We start from the raw sequence: 20,639 nt of genomic DNA on the forward strand, positions 1-20,639 counted from the left end.
GGGGGGGGGGGGGGGGGGGAAGTCCCAGAAAAGCTGCCTTAGCTGTAGGAAAACAGCTAAAGAGAACCTGACCTCTGCCATGCCTTCCAGCCCCTTTGCCCATGGTAGGTGAAGCTGCTGACCACAAAGGATGTTGCAATAGGTTCCAGCACAGTCAGTTTATGACCTGGGAATGAGAATAGTCTCCCATTTTAATATCTAACAGGACACCTCATTTGGCCAGGGGATGGCCATCATAGGGGCAAAGTATTCCTTGCTATAAAAATACTCCATCAAACTAAGTGCATGGGGAGACTGGCAGAATAAACAACTCACTCCAAAAAGAAAAAGACAGAAACTAAGGCCAACCTATGTTTTGGAGGCAGTCTCTACAGAGGGATCTTCAAGGAAGCCTAAAGAAAAGGATGGAAAGGGCTTCCTTCATTACATATCAATATGCCTAGTATGAGAAAAAGATCCCAAAGGAGCCTCTGGGTACAATTGACAATGGGGAACTCACTTAGTAAGCCTTATGATAATGGTAAGGGAAACAGGTCAGGCTCAAAAATATACTGTTCGCCAACCCCTTAAATGCAATCTGTGAGAAAAACCATTAAGGCATAGTTTTTGTGCATTCTGGATTGTCCAGCCCTCTCATGGGATGAAATTGTTGTGTAAATTGTATGCACAGGTAACATTCATAAGGTCTGTTTCAGAATATGAATTTAAGAAAGGGTTGAAACTAAACTGAAGGGGTTGAAACTGAAACTAAAAAAGACAAAGGAAAGATACAGGTATGGAGATATTTTTTAGAAAATTAGAAGGTAAAAGAAATGTTTCTGAATGAGAAAGTATTTTTTCCAGTAAAGTAGTATTCTTGGGCTAAAGTCCAAGAGGAAAGAGAATAAAACTAAGGATGTAAAGTTGTGAATGTCTAAGTAGCAGAAGTTTGTGGAAGGTAAATCTCAAAAAGTTTGTGTTTGTGATTACATTGGCTATAATTGCACAAAGTTATTGGAAATTTAATGCAATTATATGAAGCAAAGTCTGAAACACGGATCTCTTATCAAGATAATTTTCTTGTATTTGTTAGGTTTCATTACCTGTGGAAACCAAATCTTAAAGGAATTAGGGTTTGTACCTGATTTAAAGTCATAAACGCTTTGTAACTGGTTAAACAAACGTCGCTTAGGTTATAAATATATGGTTTACACAGATATGGTTGACTAAATACATGTGATTAGGTATATGTATGCATCTGAGAACTATATCTGTCTAAGCCTTGTCTAAATGTTATTTAAAAGTTTATAAAATGAAAGTTTATGTAAGTTTACTGGCAAGATAACCAATAAGTGCTCTCTTTTATATACATTATATCTCACATAGACCGGCCACACTGTCATTTTGAAGACCTGTCTTATATCGGTTTGCTTTGACTAAGTCAATTTCTGATCATTAACAGCATTTTCTAAATGTATAAGAGATTTAAAGCTATCCTTTGATTTTTATTAACCCATGCAGACATGTGATTATTTGATACTGTACACTTTGGATTCTAAATTGTACTTTAAAAGTTAATTAAATGTAAAGTTTAGGAGAGCATTTTTCCAAGTTGGTGTTCTCTGAATTAAAATTTTGTGTAGCAAAAGTCTCAGATAAAATAAAAATAACAAATTTGGTTGGTATTTATTCATGTCATTTGATGTTTTATAGCTGGATAAAGTATGCTGTTGTCAATAAACTATATATACAATTTTGTGTTACCCTTCACACTGGAATTGGAATTTAAATGCATTTTTGGAAGATAATAATGAGATCCCGGTCTAAAGGTGACATTGTAAAACATGGAAGCATTCTGCCACTTTCTCCACAAAAAGACAGTTAAAAGTTCTCTTAATCTTTCTTTGATTCATGTTTTAAATGTAATGTTGTATTGTTATTTGTGAAGAGCTCTGCCTTACCTGAAATAAGGCTCTGCCTCCAACCTTATTCTATGTGGGAATGGCTTCAAAATAGGCTAGACTTTAGATCATTTAAAGTTGTGTTCAAAAGATTGATTTTTGTTGTAAAGACTACTGTGATCTCAAACAAGGGATATAATATATAACTAAGTAAAGGTTCAGGATTATAAAAGTTATTTTTCTTGGTTCACAGATATTACATAATATGTTTTTGCTTTATAATTTTATTTTGTATTTTCCTTTTAGACTTTATATAACTATTGCCTGTTAGCGTTTTGTAGAGGTACTGCTTCTTTAAGAGAGAGAGAGAGAGAGAGAGAGAGAGAGAACGAGAACACACCTGAGTTAATTTGAGATAATAAGCCATCACCTACAGGAAAGATAGTATATATAATGCTGACTACCAGTATTAACACTAACCCCAATTAAATGAAAGAGGTAACTAAGATTATAGATGTTGGAGTTATAACCTGTGACTCCCTCTTTAAGACTGGTGAATGGCTTGCTGGGTGTTTAAAACCAAAAATGTAGAAACCAAAGAAAAGGAAGTAAAAGCGCCAAGGAAAAAGCAGTCAACATTTTGGCCCTTGCCCTATAAGGTCAATCAAGACTCAGAGAACAATGGGAACCCTCTCTGGGCCCTGCAGCTCTGGTGAGTCACCTGATCTGCTTATCAAGGAGATGGAGAGGACCCTAGAGAATAAGAAGCCAACCAGTGCACATTCTGCAAAGAGGAGAGTCATCAGAGACAGAAACATCCCTGATACTTTCAGTAGAAGACACTTATTGTCAGCAGGACTCTGGCCCATCCTAGCAGATGGCACCACTGGTTGAGGAAAGCTAAAGGAGTCAAGAGGCTTCAGACATGTCCCCAAGAGTGATCTCTGAGGAATCTCAGCTGCCTCTGAAGAATAGGTAGGAACAAGGTCAGTTTTGACCAACTTAAACATAAAGTGGACCATTGGTACACTTATAGCCTAAGTGTAACAGAGGTTCACTTGAATGTATCCCTTGTGGCTTTGAAATTTACATGTTTTTCCCCAGTCTTCTTTTTCCTAAATTTCTCCTACCTGTTCTTCTTTTCCCTAACCTCTTCCCTGATCTTCTTTCCCCTGATCTTCTCTGGTATTCTTTTCCCTAAACTTCTCCTTCCTTATCTTCTCTTTCCTGATCTCTCCTCCCTAATCTCATTTTCTCTGAATCACCTCTATAAAAGCCCCCTGTTCCTGCTGATGGGCAGAATCGCAGCCTTTGGGACAGGAGTCCCCTGTGTTTCTCCTTTGCTAGCAAAGTAAAAAACCTTCTTTTTTCTTTTTCTCAAAACCATGTCCTCGCTATTGGATTGGCATTGAGGACAAGGACTGAGCTTTCAACATTTGCACAGCCCTACATGGACATTTAAAAGGAAAAACAATGGTTTTTTAAAATGTAACCTAAGAGGTACACTTGTGTTAGCTCTACCAAAAGTAAGTAAAGCTGGAGGCTATAAAGGAAGGGTTCTTGGGTGAGAGTGACTAATAATAATAATGATCATAAAGGACTCTTTTGAGTCACAAATTTGTCCTGAGTTAATTTGAGCCTGATCTCATAGACCTACAAATTTTCCTAACTTCCTACATTGATAAAGTTGATCTTTTTTTTACTGATATGATTATGAGTTGTTGTCTTCATGGTTTTCAGAGACTGGCTTAAATACTAACTGCTTTTGTGCTAATTATTTACAAAAAAGTAATGCTTCGCTGTCTTGCTTATTGTTGTCTTAGCATGATCCCTTCCCTGTGTATGCCTTTTCCAGTCACCTGCCATCTGCCACTGTGGACCTCTGAACTGCTTTGATTATGAATACCCTTAACTATTCATGCCCCAACTGATAGAGAATAAGGACTTTGAGTTACTTCCCCCTAACTTTGCCCTCTTTCAGCAGGAAGCAGCTTGAAGGTGTCATCACCCATTTTTTCCATAGAAATGGAAATGTAGAAATTGACAGAGGGGAAATGTAACAGTGGTCCACTTTATGTTTGAATATAACCCTTGATGCTTGGCCACTGCAACTTATTTTTAAAATGGACATGTTTCTTTCTCTTTCTCTCTCCCTGCTCCTCCATAATCTCTCCCACTCTCTAATCTCAGAGGAAATAGGATTACCTTTCTTCCCCATTTTAGGCAGATTTATCTGTCCTTGAGTGCACACCCACCATAAGAATGAAGTAATACAGAAAGTAATATAGACTTTGGGAACGGTACCAGAAGATCTCAGAAATGACTCAATCCCAAATTAGCAAGTGAATCACAAATCTGACAGACAATCATGGAATATAGCCTTTGAATCACCTCTTTAAAAGCCCCCTGTTCCTGCTGATGGGCAGAAGCACAGCCTTTGGGACTGGAGTCCCCTGTGTTTCTCCTTTGCTAGCAAAGCAATAAACCTTCTTTTTCCTTTTTCTTAAAAAGAAAAAAAAAAGGCTGAGGATGTAGCTCAGTGGTTAAGTGCCCTGAGGTTCAATCACTGGTACCTAAATAAATAAATATTTAGTTCATGGAAACTGTCATGCTAAGTGAAATCAACCAGTCCCAAAAAAATAACAGTTCAGATGTTTTATCCTGATAAGTGAAAGTTGATCCAAAATAAAGGGGAGGATAAAAAAGAAACTAGAAGATTGGTGGAGTAGCAGAGGGGAATGAAGGGAAGAGAAGAGGGATGGGAGAGGCAAAAGACAATGGAATGAATCTGATCTAACTTTCCTTGTACGTGTATTAATATACATGGTGAAATCTCACCATCATGTACCATCCACAAGATACTAATTTTAAAAAGAACTATAAGTAAATAGCAGAAATATCAGTTGAGCAGAGGGAAGGGAACAGGAGTAGGGTCAGGTAGGAGAGATGGAGGGAAAGGGAAAGTACTAGGGTCTGAATTAGAACAAATTATATTCCATGCTTTTATAATGATGTCAAAATGAATCCTATTGTTATATATGACTAAAATGGAAAAAAATGTTCAACATCTCTAGTAAATAAAGAAATGCAAAGCAAAACTATTCTAAGATTTTATCTCACTCCAGTCAGAATGGCAATGATCAAGAATACAAGCAACAGTAAATGTTGGCAAGGTTGTGGGGGAAAAGGGTACACTCATATGTTGCTGGTGGGACTGCAAATTGGTGCAACCACTGTGGAAAGCAGTATGGAGATTCCTCAGAATCTTGGAATGGAACCACCATTTGATCTTGTTATCTTGGAATGGAACCACCATTTGATTAAGTTATCCCACTTCTTGGTCTATCTCTGAAGAGCTTAAAAGCAGTGTACTACAGTGATCTTTATAGAAGCTCATTAATGTTTATAGAAGCTCAGTTCACAATAGCTAAACTGTGGAACCAACCTAGATGCCCTTTAACCGATGAATGGATAAGGAAAATTTGGTATATGTACCTAATGGAATATAACTCAGCCTTAAAGAAGAATGAAATTATGGCATTTGCCAGTAAATGGATGGAGCTGGAGCATATCATGCTAAGTGAAATAAGCCAATCCCAAAGAACCAAAGACCGAATGTTTTCTCTGATATGAAGATGCTGATTCATAATAAGGGAGGGGGCTAGGGAATAATAGAGATCCTTTATATTAGACAGAGGAAAGTGAAAGGAGGGGAGAGGTTTGGGGGTAGGAAGGATAATAGAATGAATCTGACATAATGACCCTATGTGCACATATGATTACATGATTGGTATAATTCTACATTATATACAACCAGAAGAATGAGAAATTGTACTCCATTTATGTATGATGTGTCAAAATGCATTCTACTAGTGTGTATAACTAATTAGAGCAAATAAAAATACAAAAGAACAAGAAATATGTAAATATTAAAAAAAGAACCAATGATGGGCTGGGGTTCTGGCTCAGCGATAGAACACTCGCCTAGCTTGTGGGAGACACTGGGTTCGATCCTTAGCACCACATAAAAATAAATAAAATAAAGGTATTATGTGCAACTACAACTAAAAAATTTTTTTTAAAGAACCAATGAAAAAAAGTTCATTATAATAACCCAAACCACAGCTTTATTGATTTTAAAGCTTTCCCCTCCCTATTTGGACCTGATCCAAGGCTGGAAATCTATATTGGTGGAGAGAGCATGGTGGTCCTTTTACCTTTCCTCCCCACAAATGGGGTGTAGGGAAAGAGGAGGGAGACAAGAGCACTGTCCTGCAAGGTGGCACAAGCTGGCATCTAGGTACATGAACAGTTGGCTTGTTTCCCTTGTGTCATTTTACTGTGTGTGTGTTTTCAGGGACTCTTCTCTGAAAATCTTGACTGAAACTCTGTTGGTGGAGTCAATGCCTATAATCTTCCTTTCTTTTCTTTTTTTTAAAATATGCTCTCATTTTTATTGCAATATGTCCATTTTTGTGAGGATGGAGAGTTAGATTTCAAAACAATTTTCCATTTAAGGGTCTTTTATACATAAATTGCCATCATGACTAGTATTCAAAATCTTTAATATTACAAGATTCACTTGGTGAACATAAAACTTCTATACTTTACTCAATGGAAAACAAAAAAAGCTATTTTTAAAGAAACATACAGATAAAAGGAATGAACACTGAGGTACTAGGATAAATTGATGACAGTTAATGAAATTCAATTAACATTCCTTTGGGAAGGACTAAAGTCATTACCAAAAAAGTGCTTTTACTTCCATGCTGCCCTGTCCCAGAAAGGCTTGCCAAGGTAGATAAAGTATATAAATGCTATATAGCATTTATACAGTCAAGTGCAGCTATAAATAATAGAGAAAGGTTTACCATTTGACCAGTGGATAATACATTTAAGGCATTGAACTTGGTTACCTTTTGCAGAATTCTAAACTGTTCACATTAACAATCACATTCATTGTAGTGCTTGCTACAGGGGAGGCATATAACCAATTATTTTGGCTAAAATAAGACAGGAAAGCGTTCCTTTTGTTCTATTTAAAAATAGCCATATTAAAATCTAATGGCAATTACTGGCAAATAGATGGAAGGGCCCATAGGAAAGGGAAAGCAAAAAATAAAATCTTAATACTATTCTAGTGGACTGAGGTAGAGAAATGAAAATCCCTTAAAATGTAAATAGCACTTGACTGTTATAATGGGTTTCCTTCAAGTGAAACAACTGCATTGCCTCCCAGTTTCTCTCCAAGTGTTGAATAGTCCTTAATATGATCAAGCCATTTACTTGCCATTCATGTTTAATGCCTATAAATTTCTTTTTAATGGCATCTTTAGAGGAAGCAGAAATCATATTGCTTTTTAAGGTTGTATTTTGGGGAGTCCAGAATATTAAATGCTAGGTTTTCTACATTCTTGTTTCGTATGTGATACTGTACAGAGTATATCAGCGATAATTCAGAATTAGCAACTTCACAAAGATGTGTAAGAGTCCTTTGCAGTATCACCAGTATTGCCTATTTATCTATATTGCTTAAACCCAAGAGAACTGCTTTGTTTTTTCATCTTTTCTTGTGTAGATTTCCTTACTTTCATATCATTAAAAACTTTGATGTCTTCATCATTCACTCTAACTCCAGATGCTGTAGTGCCTACAACTCTGGCTCTGGCTCTGTGACCCTGCCGCAGTCTGGCTGGGCACAAAATAACTGAGCCACCACAAAGCCTTGTAGATTCAAACAGCAACTCTTTATTCCCGAACTCTCACCGGCACTCTACACGCACATTCTGGGAAAAATACATTCCCTCCACTGGGCTCTGCGTACCAATACTCTCAGAACCCCGTGAGAACTCAACGGGAACTCCGAAGGAGCAGGCGCTTGAGGCAGCAGGATCAGGATCCGCCCTAATCCTGGGGCTGCCCTATTCCCAGCAGGATCCACCCTAAACCTGGAGCCACCCTATTCCCAGCAGGATCCACCCTAAACCCGGAGCCACCCTAATCCCTGAGCAGGGTCACCTTTCAAACCAAAATGCCATGCGTCATTCCTACTTGGCTATGGCTCTCAGCATCTCCCCCCTTCTGATTAACTAAACAACAAGCAATGTGGCTTAGGGACCGTGCCTGTTAGGTTGTCCAATTCAACATATGGTCCTTACCCGTCATCGGATGAGCTGACCTCTAGGCGTCAGCCTCCTGTCTTAGTTCGGTACCACTGCAATTGGATCTTACCCGTCACTGACTACCGGTCCAGCACACAGCCATACTTGTGGATAGGCCTATGCACCAGTGGGGGGGTAAGGTTCTTTGCCTCACCNTAGTAAACAGAACTAGCCATCTCTTTCTTGTTGAAGAAAAATCCTTCTACAGGATACCATGATGGTCCCATTGATATACTTAATAACTCGTCTTTAAAAAGCCATGGGCTACATTTTTGTATTGTATCAACATATGTCCTAACTGTTCTTGGTTTTACTGGGGTGCCTCCTTCCTCTAACAATTTCTCTTCCTCGGAGGAGAACAACTTCAAACCTTGAGTCAACCATTTTCCCCAGTTTGCCTGAGAAAGTTCTAGGGACAGGCAACTTGAAATAAAAACAAAATAAATCAAAACAAGAACACATTGTTTTTTGAATTGGTCACCCATTCTTTTGCTCTTCCTCAGGGACGAGCAATTTCACTTACCTCCAAGCTTCAGGCGTTCCCCGCACGGGCCGCCAAATGCCGCAATCTGGCTGGGCACAAAATAACCGAGCCACCACAAAGCCTTGTAGATTAAACAGCAACTCTTTATTCCCGAACTCTCACTGGCACTCTACACGCACGTTCTGGGAAAAATACACTCCCTCCACTGGGCTCTGCGTACCAATACTCTCAGAACCCTGTGAGAACTCAACGGGAACTCCGAAGGAGCGGGCGCTTGAGGCAGCAGGATCAGGATCCGCTCTAATCCTGGAGCCGCCCTATTCCAGCAGGATCCACCCTAATCCCTGAGCAGGGTCACCTTTCAAACCAAAATGCCATGCGTCATTCCTACTTGGCTATGGCTCTCAGCATGACCTAAACAATGCCTATCTTCTTATAACCCCCCTGAAATTTCTCCTTTGAAGTCCTTTTGATCTTTTCTCAGTTTGAATTTCTTTAAAATGATGTTAGCAAGAGATCCAAGATGGTGAAATAGGGGGAGGAAGCATTCCTTGTTGCTCTGTGACTCGACTTGGGATTCAAGCAGAGAAAATACTGTTTCTCTGTGAAGCAGCAAATGCTGCCCACTGATACCCTGCTGTTTACCCCCCATTTATCCACCACGATTGCCAGCCATCTACTAGCATATCACCCACCTTTTGAGTGCAGATCATTCCCTGACTGCCACCTCTCCACTGCCATTTGCCCACCTCTTGCCTGCCCATCCCCTTCCTTTCACCTACCCATCACCCACTGCCTAAAGACCACCCACCAGTTGCCCACTTTAACCTGCAGACCACCAGCAGATTGCCCGCTGACTGGAAGTCCATTGTCACAATACCTGCAGGTTTGGTTACATGCAGCCACAGACATCTTGGGACACTGGCCCGGGCCTGCAGGTTTGCCACCATCACTGCTGCCATCTTGGGGAACAGCTGCCTCAGTATGGGGACACCAGCCAGGGTCTGAAGATATATTTTCAGGGTACCTGAAAGTCTGGTGGCAACTGAGGTCTTTCTGCTGGATGTGCTAGTGACTGCCATCTGGCTGCCTCTTTGCAGGGTTGCTCCTTTGTGTGAGTGCATCTCTGGTGGTCTCTTTGCAAGATGAAAGGGCATTGAGATCTTGGGTCTGCAGCAAGATGGAGCCTGGGGAAGCTGAAGCCCAGGTCCCTCAGAGAGCAGCGGGGTTTATGTGGGTTAGTCTGGTCTAGCAAGCCTGTGGAAAACCAAGACTAGGGGCAGTACCCCTGGAGAGGAAAGGTTGGAGAAACTGGAGAAAACCAGGTTCTCTCCAGCTCAGTGTGAGTCCTGAAGTGTGCAGGGATGGAAGGCACCAGCTACAAAGGGTGAGAAGCCTGGAAGAAGTTGTGAGAGCATCTTGCTATTGACTTGCCCACCCAACCAGTCGTACAGCACCCACTTCACTAGAGCAACTATCCATAGTGCTACATGGGAAGACACACAAACAACTTTCAGATAACCCCACCTATTGGCAGAGAAGGGAAACTGAGAAATCTTTTAAAAAGCTAATGGAAGCAATTATTCATTTTCCCCCCAACATCTCTACCATCTTTGAATTCAAATATTTTTCATATATCGATTTGTTGAGGAATGGGATGTCTGAATAATATAATTTTGTTGTATATTCTTAAATTTTTACTTTATTGTTTTTGGAATATGTATAATTTTTTCTCTTATCTGTCTCTGTGGATTCTCTTTCTCACTTCTCTCATAGCCATCCTCTATTAATTCCTCCTTCACTCTTATTTTTACCTCAATCTTCTCTTCTTCTCCCTCAGAAATATCACTTCTTGCTCTACTTCTGTTCCCTCGTTGTCTATCATTTGAAATGGTCAACCCCTTTAGTAAACTTATTGTTTATATTGTAGTCAACAATTGAGCACATCATTTCTGTTTATTGTGACAAAACTGTAGATGCTTAATAGGAGTTATTTGGTTTAAAGGTGTATATTGTTTGCATTGGATGCTGTTAATACTGGTCTCCCTCTTAAAGGTGAGGTACTGGAAGCCTTCAGGGACACTATAAGACTACAGGGTAAAAACTGTACTGCTTCAGATCCATACTGCTAGATGGGAAGACACACAAACATGCAAAAACAAGGGAATAAAAGCTCCTCAAACAAACCAAGATGTTCCAACATTAGAATCCATAGACAACACAGTAGAAAAAATGTCAGAGAAGGAGTTTAGAAGGTACATAGTTAGGCTGATCTTCGAAAGGATGATATATGAGAGAAAATACAGAAAGTAAAAGATCACTTCAATAAAGAAGCAGAGGGCTGGGGTTGTGGCTCATCGGTAGAGCGCTCACCTAGCACATGCAAGGCACTGGGTTCAGTCCTCTGCACCACATAAAAGTAAATAAATAAAGGTATTGTTTCCAACTACCACTAAAAAATAAATATTAAAAAAATAAAGAAGCAGAGATTATAAAAAAGAATCAAGCAGAAATCCTCAAAATGAAGGAAACAATAAACCAAATAAAAAATTCAATGGAAAGTATCACCAATATACTACACCACTTGGAAGATAGAACCTCAGGCCATGAAGATAAAATATATACTCTTGAAAATAAAGTCGACCTTACAGAGAAGATGGTAAGAAACCATAAACAGAACTCCAAGAAATATGAGATAACATGAAAAGACCAAATTTAAGACTTATCAGAATAGATGAGGAGTGGAGATACAAACCAAAGGAATGCACGATCCTTTCAGTAACATAATATTAGAATATTTTCAAAATCTAAAGAATGAAGTGGAAAATCAACTACAGGAGGCTTACAGGATACCCCAAATGTACAGAATTACAGCAGACCCACACCAAGGCATATTATAACAAGAATAACCAATATACAGAATAAGGATAGAATTTTAAAGTCTATGAGAGAAAAAAATCAAATTACACATAGGGGGAAACCAATTTTTATTTCAGTTGATTTCTCAACTCACATCCTCAAAGACAGGAGGTCCTAGAATAATATATATTAAACTCTAAAAGAAAATGGATGCCAATTGAGAATTTTCTGTCCAGCAAAATTAAGCTTTGGATTTGATGATGAAATAAAAGCTTTCCATGATAGACAAAAGTTAAAAGAATTCACAACTAGAAAGTCTGCACAACACAACATTCTCAGCAAAATATTCCATGAGGAGGAAGTAAAAAAAATGAAAACCAGCAAAGGGAGGAACAACACTAAAGGAAAGGTAAATCAAAGGAGTATCTAAGTCAAGTTAAAAACCAAAAATAGGAGTTGGATTCCAAGATGACGGGCCAGAGGGAGGCAGCATCCTGTGTTGTTCTGTGACCCAGATCTCATCTAGTCAGAGTACTGCATCTGAGAGTGTAAAAATTCAACAAATAAATGACCTAACATTACATCTCAAAGCCCTAGAAAAAGGAGAACAAATCAACACCCAAAGCAGAAGAAGACAGGAAATAATTCAAATCAGAGCTGAGTGGATGTGGCTCAGCAGTAGAGCATTGTACCGCAAGGCACTGGGTTTGATCCTCAGTACCACATAAAAATAAATAAATAAAAATAAAGGTATTGTGTCCAACTACAACTAAAAAATATTTTTTTAAAAAAATCAGAGCTGAAATAAATGAAATTGAAACAAAGGAAACAATTGAAAAAATTGACAAAACGAAAAGCTGGTTCTTTGAAAAAATAAATAAAATTGATAAACTCTTAGCTACACTAATGAAGAGAAAGAGAACTCAAATTACTAAAATCCATGATGTAAAAGGAAATATCATGATAGACACTACTGAAACACAGAAGATAATTAGAAACTCTTTTGAAAATTTATATTCCAATAAAATCTCAAAGACATCGACAAATTTCTACAGACATATGATCTACCCAAACTGAATCAGGAGGACATACACATTTAAATAGATCAGTTTCAAGCAAAGATATATGAAGACACCATCAAAAGTCAACCAACCAAGAAAAGCCCAGGACCAGATGGATTCTCAGTCGAGTTCTACAAGACCTTCAAACAAGTATTAACACCAGTACTCCTCAAATTATTCCATGAAATAGAAAAGGAAGGAACCCTTCCAAACTCGTATCACCCTAATTCCAAAACTAGACAAAGGCACATCGAGGAAAGAAAACTTCAGACCAATATCCCTGATGAACATAGACACAAAAATTCTCAGTAAAATTCTAGCAAATCACATACAAAAACATTAAAGACAGCACACCACGATCAAGTAGGCTTCATCCCAGGAATGCAAGGTTGCTTCAGTGTGTGGAAATCAGTAAACATAATGCATCACATCAACAGACTTAAGAATCATTTGATTATCTTGATAGATAACAGAAAAAGCATTTGACAAAATACAGCACTTCTTCATGTTCAAAACACAGAAAAACTAGGGATAGTAGGAACATACCTCAACATTGTAAAAACTATATATGCTGAGCCCAAGGCCAACATCCTTCTAAATGGAGAAAAATTGAAAGCATACCCTCTAAAAACTGGAACAAGACATGGATATCCTCTTTCACCACTCCAACATAGTCCTTGAAACTGTAGTTAGAACAATCAGACACATGAAAGAAATTAAAGAGATACAAATAGAAAAGGAAGAACTCAAAACTGTCACTATTTGCTGAGGGCATGATTCTATATTTAGAAGATCCAAAAAATTCCCCCAGAAAACTTCTATAGCTAATAAATGAATTCAGTAAAGTAGCAAGATATAAAATCAATACCCATGAATCAAATGCATATCTATACATGAGCAATGAATCCACTCAAGAGAAATTGGGAATACCACAGTAACCTCAAAAAAACAAAACAAAACAAAACAAAAAACTTGGAATCAATTTTATAAAATAGGTGAAAAACCTCTACATTGAAAACTACACAACACTAAAGAAAGAAATTGAAGAAAACCTCACAAGATGGAAAACTCTCCCATGCTCTTGGATAGGCAGAATTAATATAGTCAAAATGACCATACCACCAAAAACATTATACAGATTTAATGCAATTCCTATTAAAATCCCAATGACATTCTTCATAGGACTAGAAAAAGCAACCATGAAATTCAGTTGGAAAAATAAGAAACCCAGAGCTGGTGTTGTGGCTCAGCAGTAGAGCGCTTGCCTAGCACATTTGAGGCCCTGGATTCGATCCTGAGCACTGCATAAAAATAAACAAAATAAAACTTTTGTGTCCAACTAAAAAATAAATATTTTTTAAAAAGAGACCCAGAATAACCAAAGCAATCTTTAGCAAGAATAGTGGAGCAGGACGCATCACAATACCAGACCTTAAACTATACTACCAAGCAATAGTAACAAAAACAGCACAGTATTGTCACCAAAATAGACATGTAGACCAGTGGTACAGAATAGAAGAAACAGAGACAAACCCACATAATTACGGTTTTCTCATATTATACAAAGGCACCAAAAACATACATTGGAAAAAGATAGCCTTTTCAACAAATAGTGCTGGGAAAACTGGAAATCCATATGTTGCAAAATGAAATTAAACCTCTATCTCTCACCCTGCATAAAAATCAACTCAAAGTGAATCAAAGACTTTGGCACTAGAACAGAGACCCTGTGCCTAATAAAAGAAAAAGTAGGCCCAAATCTTCATCACATCAACGTTGGACCAGACTTCCTTAACAAGACTCCTAAAGCACAAGAAATAAAATCAAGGACCAATAAATGGGACAGATTCAAACTTAAAAGCTTCTTTTCAGCAAAGGAAACAATCAATAATGTAAAGAGAGAGCCTACAGAATAGGAAAAATCTTTACCATATGCACCTCAGATACAACACTAGTCTCCAGGATATATAAAGAACTCAAAAAACTTAACACCATAAAGCCACAAAACCCAATCAATAAATGGGCTAAGAACTGAACAGATGCTTCACAGAAGAAGACATACAATCAATCCACAAACATATGGAAAAAATGTTCATTATCTCTAGCAATTAGAGAAATGCAAGTCAAAACTGCCCTAAGATTTCATCTCACTCCAGTCAGAATGGCAATTATCAAAATTGCAAGTAATAATAAATGTTGGCAAGGATGCGGGGGAAAAGATACATTCATACATTGCTGATAGGACAACAGATTGGTGCAGCCATTATGGAAAGCAGTATGGAGGTTCCTCAGAAAACTTGGAATGGAACCACCATTTGACCTAAGTATCCCACTCCTCGGTTTATACTCAAAGGACTTAAAATCAGCATACTACAGTGACACAGTCACATCAGTGTTTATAGAAGCTCAGTTCACTATAGCTAAACTGTGGAACCAACATAGATGGCCTTCAACAGATGAATGGATAAAGAAAATATGGTAAATATACACAATAAAATATAATTCAGCCTTAAAGAAGAATGAAATTATGGCATTTGCAGGTAAATGGGTAGAACTAGACATTTTTGCCCTATATACATGTACAGCCAGAGGAATGAATAACTGTGCTCCATTTGTGTACAGTTGTCAAAATGCATTCTACTGTCATGTGTAACTAATTAGAGCAAATTAAAAATAAACATGGGCTGGGGATGTGGTTCAAGTGGTAGCACGCTTGCCTGGCATGCACGGGGTGCTGTGTTCGATCCTCAACACCACATAAAAATAAAAAATAAAGATATTTTAGTTTTAGTTTTCCACCTAAAACTAAAAATAAATATAAATAAATAAATAAATATACACACACACACACACACACACACAAAGATACTAGCATGGTTTATCTCAAAAGGCCCGTATTTAGGCCTAGGGTTATGGCTCAGCAGTAGAGCGCTCGCCTAGCATGTGCGAGGACCTGGGTTTGATCCTCAGCACCGTACAAAAATAAAAATAAAATAAAGGTACATCTACAACTAAAAAATAAATATTAAAAAAATAAAAAAGGTACATATCTGGCCCCAGAGAATAGGCAACTTGATTCAATCATCTGTGAACCTACAGCATATTTCCAGCATAGCCTCCCTTATTTTGCCATGGGCTTAAGCAGCTCTAGTGACAGCCTCTTGCTTTTTTATGAACTTCTTCAGGCATGGTAGTGATTATCATACTTGGTTTTCTCAAATTTGAGAACATTTAAGTAATGTCCTTAAGTCTGTTATCATATGACAAGTACAAATGAAAACATAAATTTTAGAGTTATTAGAATGATGGAAATTGAAGCCACTAGAATCTGTGAGGCTTGGAATTTTAGTTTTGTTTTTCTCAGAATAAATCCAGGAAGAAAGAATTTACACCAGGCTCATAACCCCTTCATCTTCTATGTAGGAATATCCAGAGTTGAATGAATGGCCTCAGTCAAAACTCCTTTTAATCATGCTAATAATCTGACCTCCTAGTAAATACATTTAAAGTATTTATTAACCAAAAGATAACAGAGTCCTTTTCTGTGAACATTTCTAATAGGATAGACTGGGTATATCTAGGTACCTTTGCTGTAAATATATAAATCTTAATAGATTCCACCTTTGCTGGAATATATAGATTTCTTTTGTGGAAGACATGGTTCGCTAAAGTTGTAAGATTAATGGAGTAACAAGTAAGGATGCTTCATAACCAGAATGGCTCCTTCTGTAAAGTTGTGTTTTTATATATTTTGCTCAAAACACATCTCATAATTAAGTCCTAAATCAGGATGCATCACTAATGGAGGAAAGACTTTTTTTAAATGAATAGCTATATTTGACATGATTAGATTTCTCTAAAGGAACATATTTTATCTGTATCTCATGATTGTTTGAATCATTTAAATAATTTGTGAAGTTTGGTGTTCAGTAAGATCTGTGATTCTTTAAGAGTCTGATTTGACCTTTGTGATGTGATGCTTTTAGTTTACTAATAAGTTTTTTGCGTCTATATGCATAAAAGATATCCATGTCTACTATTTTGTTCTTACAATGCTTTTATTAAATTTGGATATAACTATTTTGTTGGCTTTATAAGAAAAGTTAGAAAGTATTCCTTCTATTCTCTGGAAGAATTTGTAAAAGTTTGAAGACATTTCTTCAGAAGTATTTGGTAGAATTCACCACTGGAGCTAGCAAAAAGTTATTTTGCGAGAGGTTTAATTATATGTTTAATTACTTTAGATAGACCATGGAAAGGAGGGAACTATCTAGATAGCAGCACACATTTAGGAAAACTATACATTTGAAGTAGAAGAAGTTAAAGTTATGTCTTAGTTTTTATGTCCTTTCTTTGTAAACCATATAGTGTTCTGGTAGGCAGATTATTTTTCGTCTGTTCAACAAATATTTATTGAATGCTCACCATATGCCAGATATTCTGCAAGGCACTGAGGATATAATCATAAATAATATAAATGTCCTTGATCTTGTGATGCTTATACTCTGTCAAGGAAGACAGATGTCAAAAAGGCAATTTCAAAATATTTTTTACTTAAAATCTAATTGAGTTGAGATTTAAAGAAAAGGTGAGGATTTGTAGTGACTGTTGTTGAAACTGAGAGAGAGATACCAAGCCATATTTAAGACTGAGACTAGAGATGATAAATTAATAATACATCAAGCCACATAATTGTGTAATTTTTTTCCAGTATGCTGTACAGCAAAGACTGAGGAGCTAAAGTGAATGATTGAATCCACCATTGTAATATGTAGGATGATTAGATTAAAAGGATGAGATGAGGTCCCTGATATTGTAAATATACACATAAAATTCCCAAACTTGGTGCCTAGAAGTCAGAAGATCCTTTTTGTTTCCCCAGATCCTGATTATGATAATGATTACGCTATGCACCTTCATACTGTCTGTTGTATGCATATTCTGGAAAGATAAGTGGCTGATAGCTGGGCTGTCACTGCAGGTAAGCATCATCCTGTAGCTCTTAGTACTATCTGTCCATCTATGTCTAGCCTGACTTTTGACTTTCTCCCAGATCTTTGCACCTGTTGTACAGCCGATCAGCATAATTGTGATGGTTATCCTTTCCTGGCCTTTGGCCATGTATGTGGGCTGTTTGGAAAGAGAAGGTATGTCATTTGGGGTGGGTTCTTGCCTGATCCCTTCAGTTCTGGCTTTAGCTTACATACTCTATTCAGAAAAATAGAAACTTGGTAGATAGCCATCCCTACACTCTTTGAAATTCCTTTAGCTTGTTACATAGGCATGTTTCTTATGTTTACTCACTACCCTATGTGGCCTGTCATACTGTTTCCATGAGGAAGCAGATCTTCTTCTAAAGATCTTTGTTCTAGAAAAATAAGTTGTATCTTTATGTTATTGTATATCTACTCTATGAAGACAAAAGGCCATTTAAATTTTTGGCCAGAGTGTGGTGCAAGTCACAGTTCCTTCAGTTTGTATTCAAATGTTCCTAATTCAAGTAACACTAGGTCCAAAGATCCCTGATTACATCCAAGTTATTCAAAGCAGGCCTCTGTGAATCCCTGTCATATCTGGGGACTTACAATGGGAACAGAAATTTCTCTGCCACTGGTTTCCTCTCCATTTACCCTTCCCCTACTGTAACAGAAACAGAAGAAAATGGAATCTGTACACTAAACTTTTTGAGAATGGAGTTATCTTTTACCATCCTTACTGAGAAACCATAGGATCTTCTTTCTGTATCTCCCTATTTACTCTTGGTTCAGTAAGGGGCATTTACTTCTTGGCTTGTGGAGGGATGCAGGTAAGAGACCATCTGATTTGATAGTGGTGCCATTGTATGTTTATATAGTGTATTTGTGTGGTGTGGGTGAGAGGAAAATTTTAGAAACTACTTCTGGGGCAGGAGTTTAAAAAGGACAATAATAAACTCTTTTCTTTTTCATTTTCTAAATTTTAGTTATAAAAAGAAGACGCAAGATAACACCTTATGAGAAAGCAAGACTCAGGAGATGTAATATATTCACAAGGTTAAGAGGTTAGAGCTGGAGACATAGATTTGAAAGTTACTGAAGCATAGGTTGTAACTTAAAATGTACAAATGGGTAAAGTCCTCAAAGGTCTAAAATAGTAAGTGTTGGGAAATGACTGTAATAATGGGTTTATGGACAGGCTCTGTGTATGAGTGTGTGTGTGTGTGTGTATGTCTGTGTGCATGTGGAAATGCATGTATGAGGGAAGGAGGAAAGAAAATAACTAGAATTTATTGAGTAACTATTATGAGTCAATGTGGTTATAACAACTCTGTAAGATTGATGTTAGCAGCAAGGCATCCTGTTTTACAAAAGAAAATGAAGACTCAAAGAGGTTAAGTCAGATGTTCGTAGTCATACAATTAGGAAGTGATAGAACCTGGCTTGGAACCCATATTTCTGTCAGTTAGTGCCCTTTCCACTATACTGCACTGCCCTAAGGATTTAGGATGATCTATGTAGGCTTCAGGGCTTTTTCAGAACTAAACAAACGTCTCCTCTTGAGAAGCTATTTCTTAACAATCCCTTTCCTTCCTCCCCTTCTTTCCCTTTTACCTATCCTCTCTACAATTCTTTGTCAATTTTTAGTTAGAGTAACGTTGCCTTAATAATAATGTCTTATGTTTGGATGTTTGTATCTATCCCTGAAAGTAAGTGGGGATATGACAGAAATGGAATGTAAATTAGCCAATCCACAGAGTCAGTGAAACCCATGGTCCCAGGATTTACTTAGACTGCTGCTGGTGTAGTGTTATTTGGTATGGTTTTCCATTCGTTCACTTTTATTCCACTTCCCTCTCCTTCCAACTCTTTTAGCTCTACAAATTGCTGCTGGATTGCCCTTTTTTCTTATCCTTTTGTGCCTCTATGCAATGCCATTGGGGGTTTATTCTCCCTGCATTCAGGAGAAGGAGGAGCTGGGGCCTAAGCCTGTCTTCTTTGCACACAGAGGTGCACCCATGGTAAGTATGAGCAGGATAAACATGGATGAGTACAGGTATGTACAGGGCATGTAGATGAGAAGAGGAAAGCTCAGAACCATACAAATCCCTAGAGAGAACAAGAATTGCTTTGATATGACAAGAATAAGGAGTTAATTGTAGAGGTTTGACTTGAACCCAGGTTTTCTAATTTCCTGTCCAATTCTCTTTGCTATGCCCAATGTCAGATTGGACAGAGAGGAATACAGACAGGATCTTTGAAAAGAGTTCTAAGGAAGCCGAGGTCTGCTTCCCAAAGCCCTTTCATTCCTGGACTTCATCCCTACTACAAAAGGGATTTTGAGAGGAAAGACTCTGAGCACAGGGCCTGATGTTCCTTTCTTCCACAGGCAGGGCCAGAGAATACCGTGATGGCCTTTGAGAAAGCTGTTGAACAAGGGGCATATGGACTGGAGACTGACATACATGTAAGGTAGGAAAATAGGGACTAGGATAGAGGACAGGAGGGGATATATCATTGGTAGAGAATCAGCCTGGCCTAAGATATAGAGAGAGCAAGACTTGGGGTGTTTCACCTGTGTCCATATGGCACATAAACACATATTACGTAAGTGAACCATACCCCCCTTACAAACTATACCTCTGTACCTCCATATTCTTAACCATGGATTTACAAACTGGATGTACTCTGTGTAGTTTCCACACATCATTCAAATTTGTCCCTATTGCAAACCATGTTTACAAGTTAACCTGTATGTTGCCTTCGTAATTTATTTAATTAACATTCCCTAGACACCTATTATATTCTAGGTCTTCTGAGTGCTGGGGAGATGCAAATGAATAAGATATGGTCAAGTTAAAGAATTATTCCCAACTAATGAAGAAGATATGACATATTTACAAATAATCACAGAATAAGGCTATTTGTGTCAAAAGCCTTCCAGAAAAGAATATGTAAGTATAGAAGGAGCCTTAGTGGAAGAGGAGGTTACCTCCTATCTGTGAAAGAAAGAAAAAAATCCATATACTCTATCTATATGGTTTGAGCCTTCAAGGAAAAATATTATTTTACCAACCAGAGATCAGGGAAGGAGAACATTTCAGACATGTATCAGCTTATTCTAAGGCATCTTACTGAGAAATAACAAGTTTATAGATCATTGAACTGTCCTGTATGTATATATATATATATATATATATATATATATATATATATAT

General features: G+C 37.7%; 1 protein-coding gene and 1 pseudogene across 1 annotated transcript in view; one reads left to right on the forward strand and one right to left on the reverse strand.

Annotated features, from left to right (window-relative positions):
- Positions 1 to 20,639, forward strand: part of Gdpd4 (glycerophosphodiester phosphodiesterase domain containing 4) — a 97,343-nt gene that overhangs the window by 6,995 nt on the left and 69,709 nt on the right. The window contains exons 4-8 of the mRNA XM_048787879.1: positions 17,328 to 17,426; positions 17,499 to 17,592; positions 18,408 to 18,485; positions 19,297 to 19,442; positions 19,811 to 19,893. Coding sequence (XP_048643836.1) covers positions 17,328 to 17,426; positions 17,499 to 17,592; positions 18,408 to 18,485; positions 19,297 to 19,442; positions 19,811 to 19,893 — 500 coding nt within the window. The remainder of the gene's footprint in view (positions 1 to 17,327; positions 17,427 to 17,498; positions 17,593 to 18,407; positions 18,486 to 19,296; positions 19,443 to 19,810; positions 19,894 to 20,639) is intronic.
- On the reverse strand, positions 7,075 to 9,682 carry LOC125612162 (annotated as a pseudogene).

The sequence above is a fragment of the Marmota marmota genome, unplaced genomic scaffold, assembly GCF_001458135.2.
Source record: "Marmota marmota marmota unplaced genomic scaffold, marMar, whole genome shotgun sequence".
In the NCBI taxonomy this organism is placed as follows: domain Eukaryota; kingdom Metazoa; phylum Chordata; class Mammalia; order Rodentia; family Sciuridae; genus Marmota; species Marmota marmota.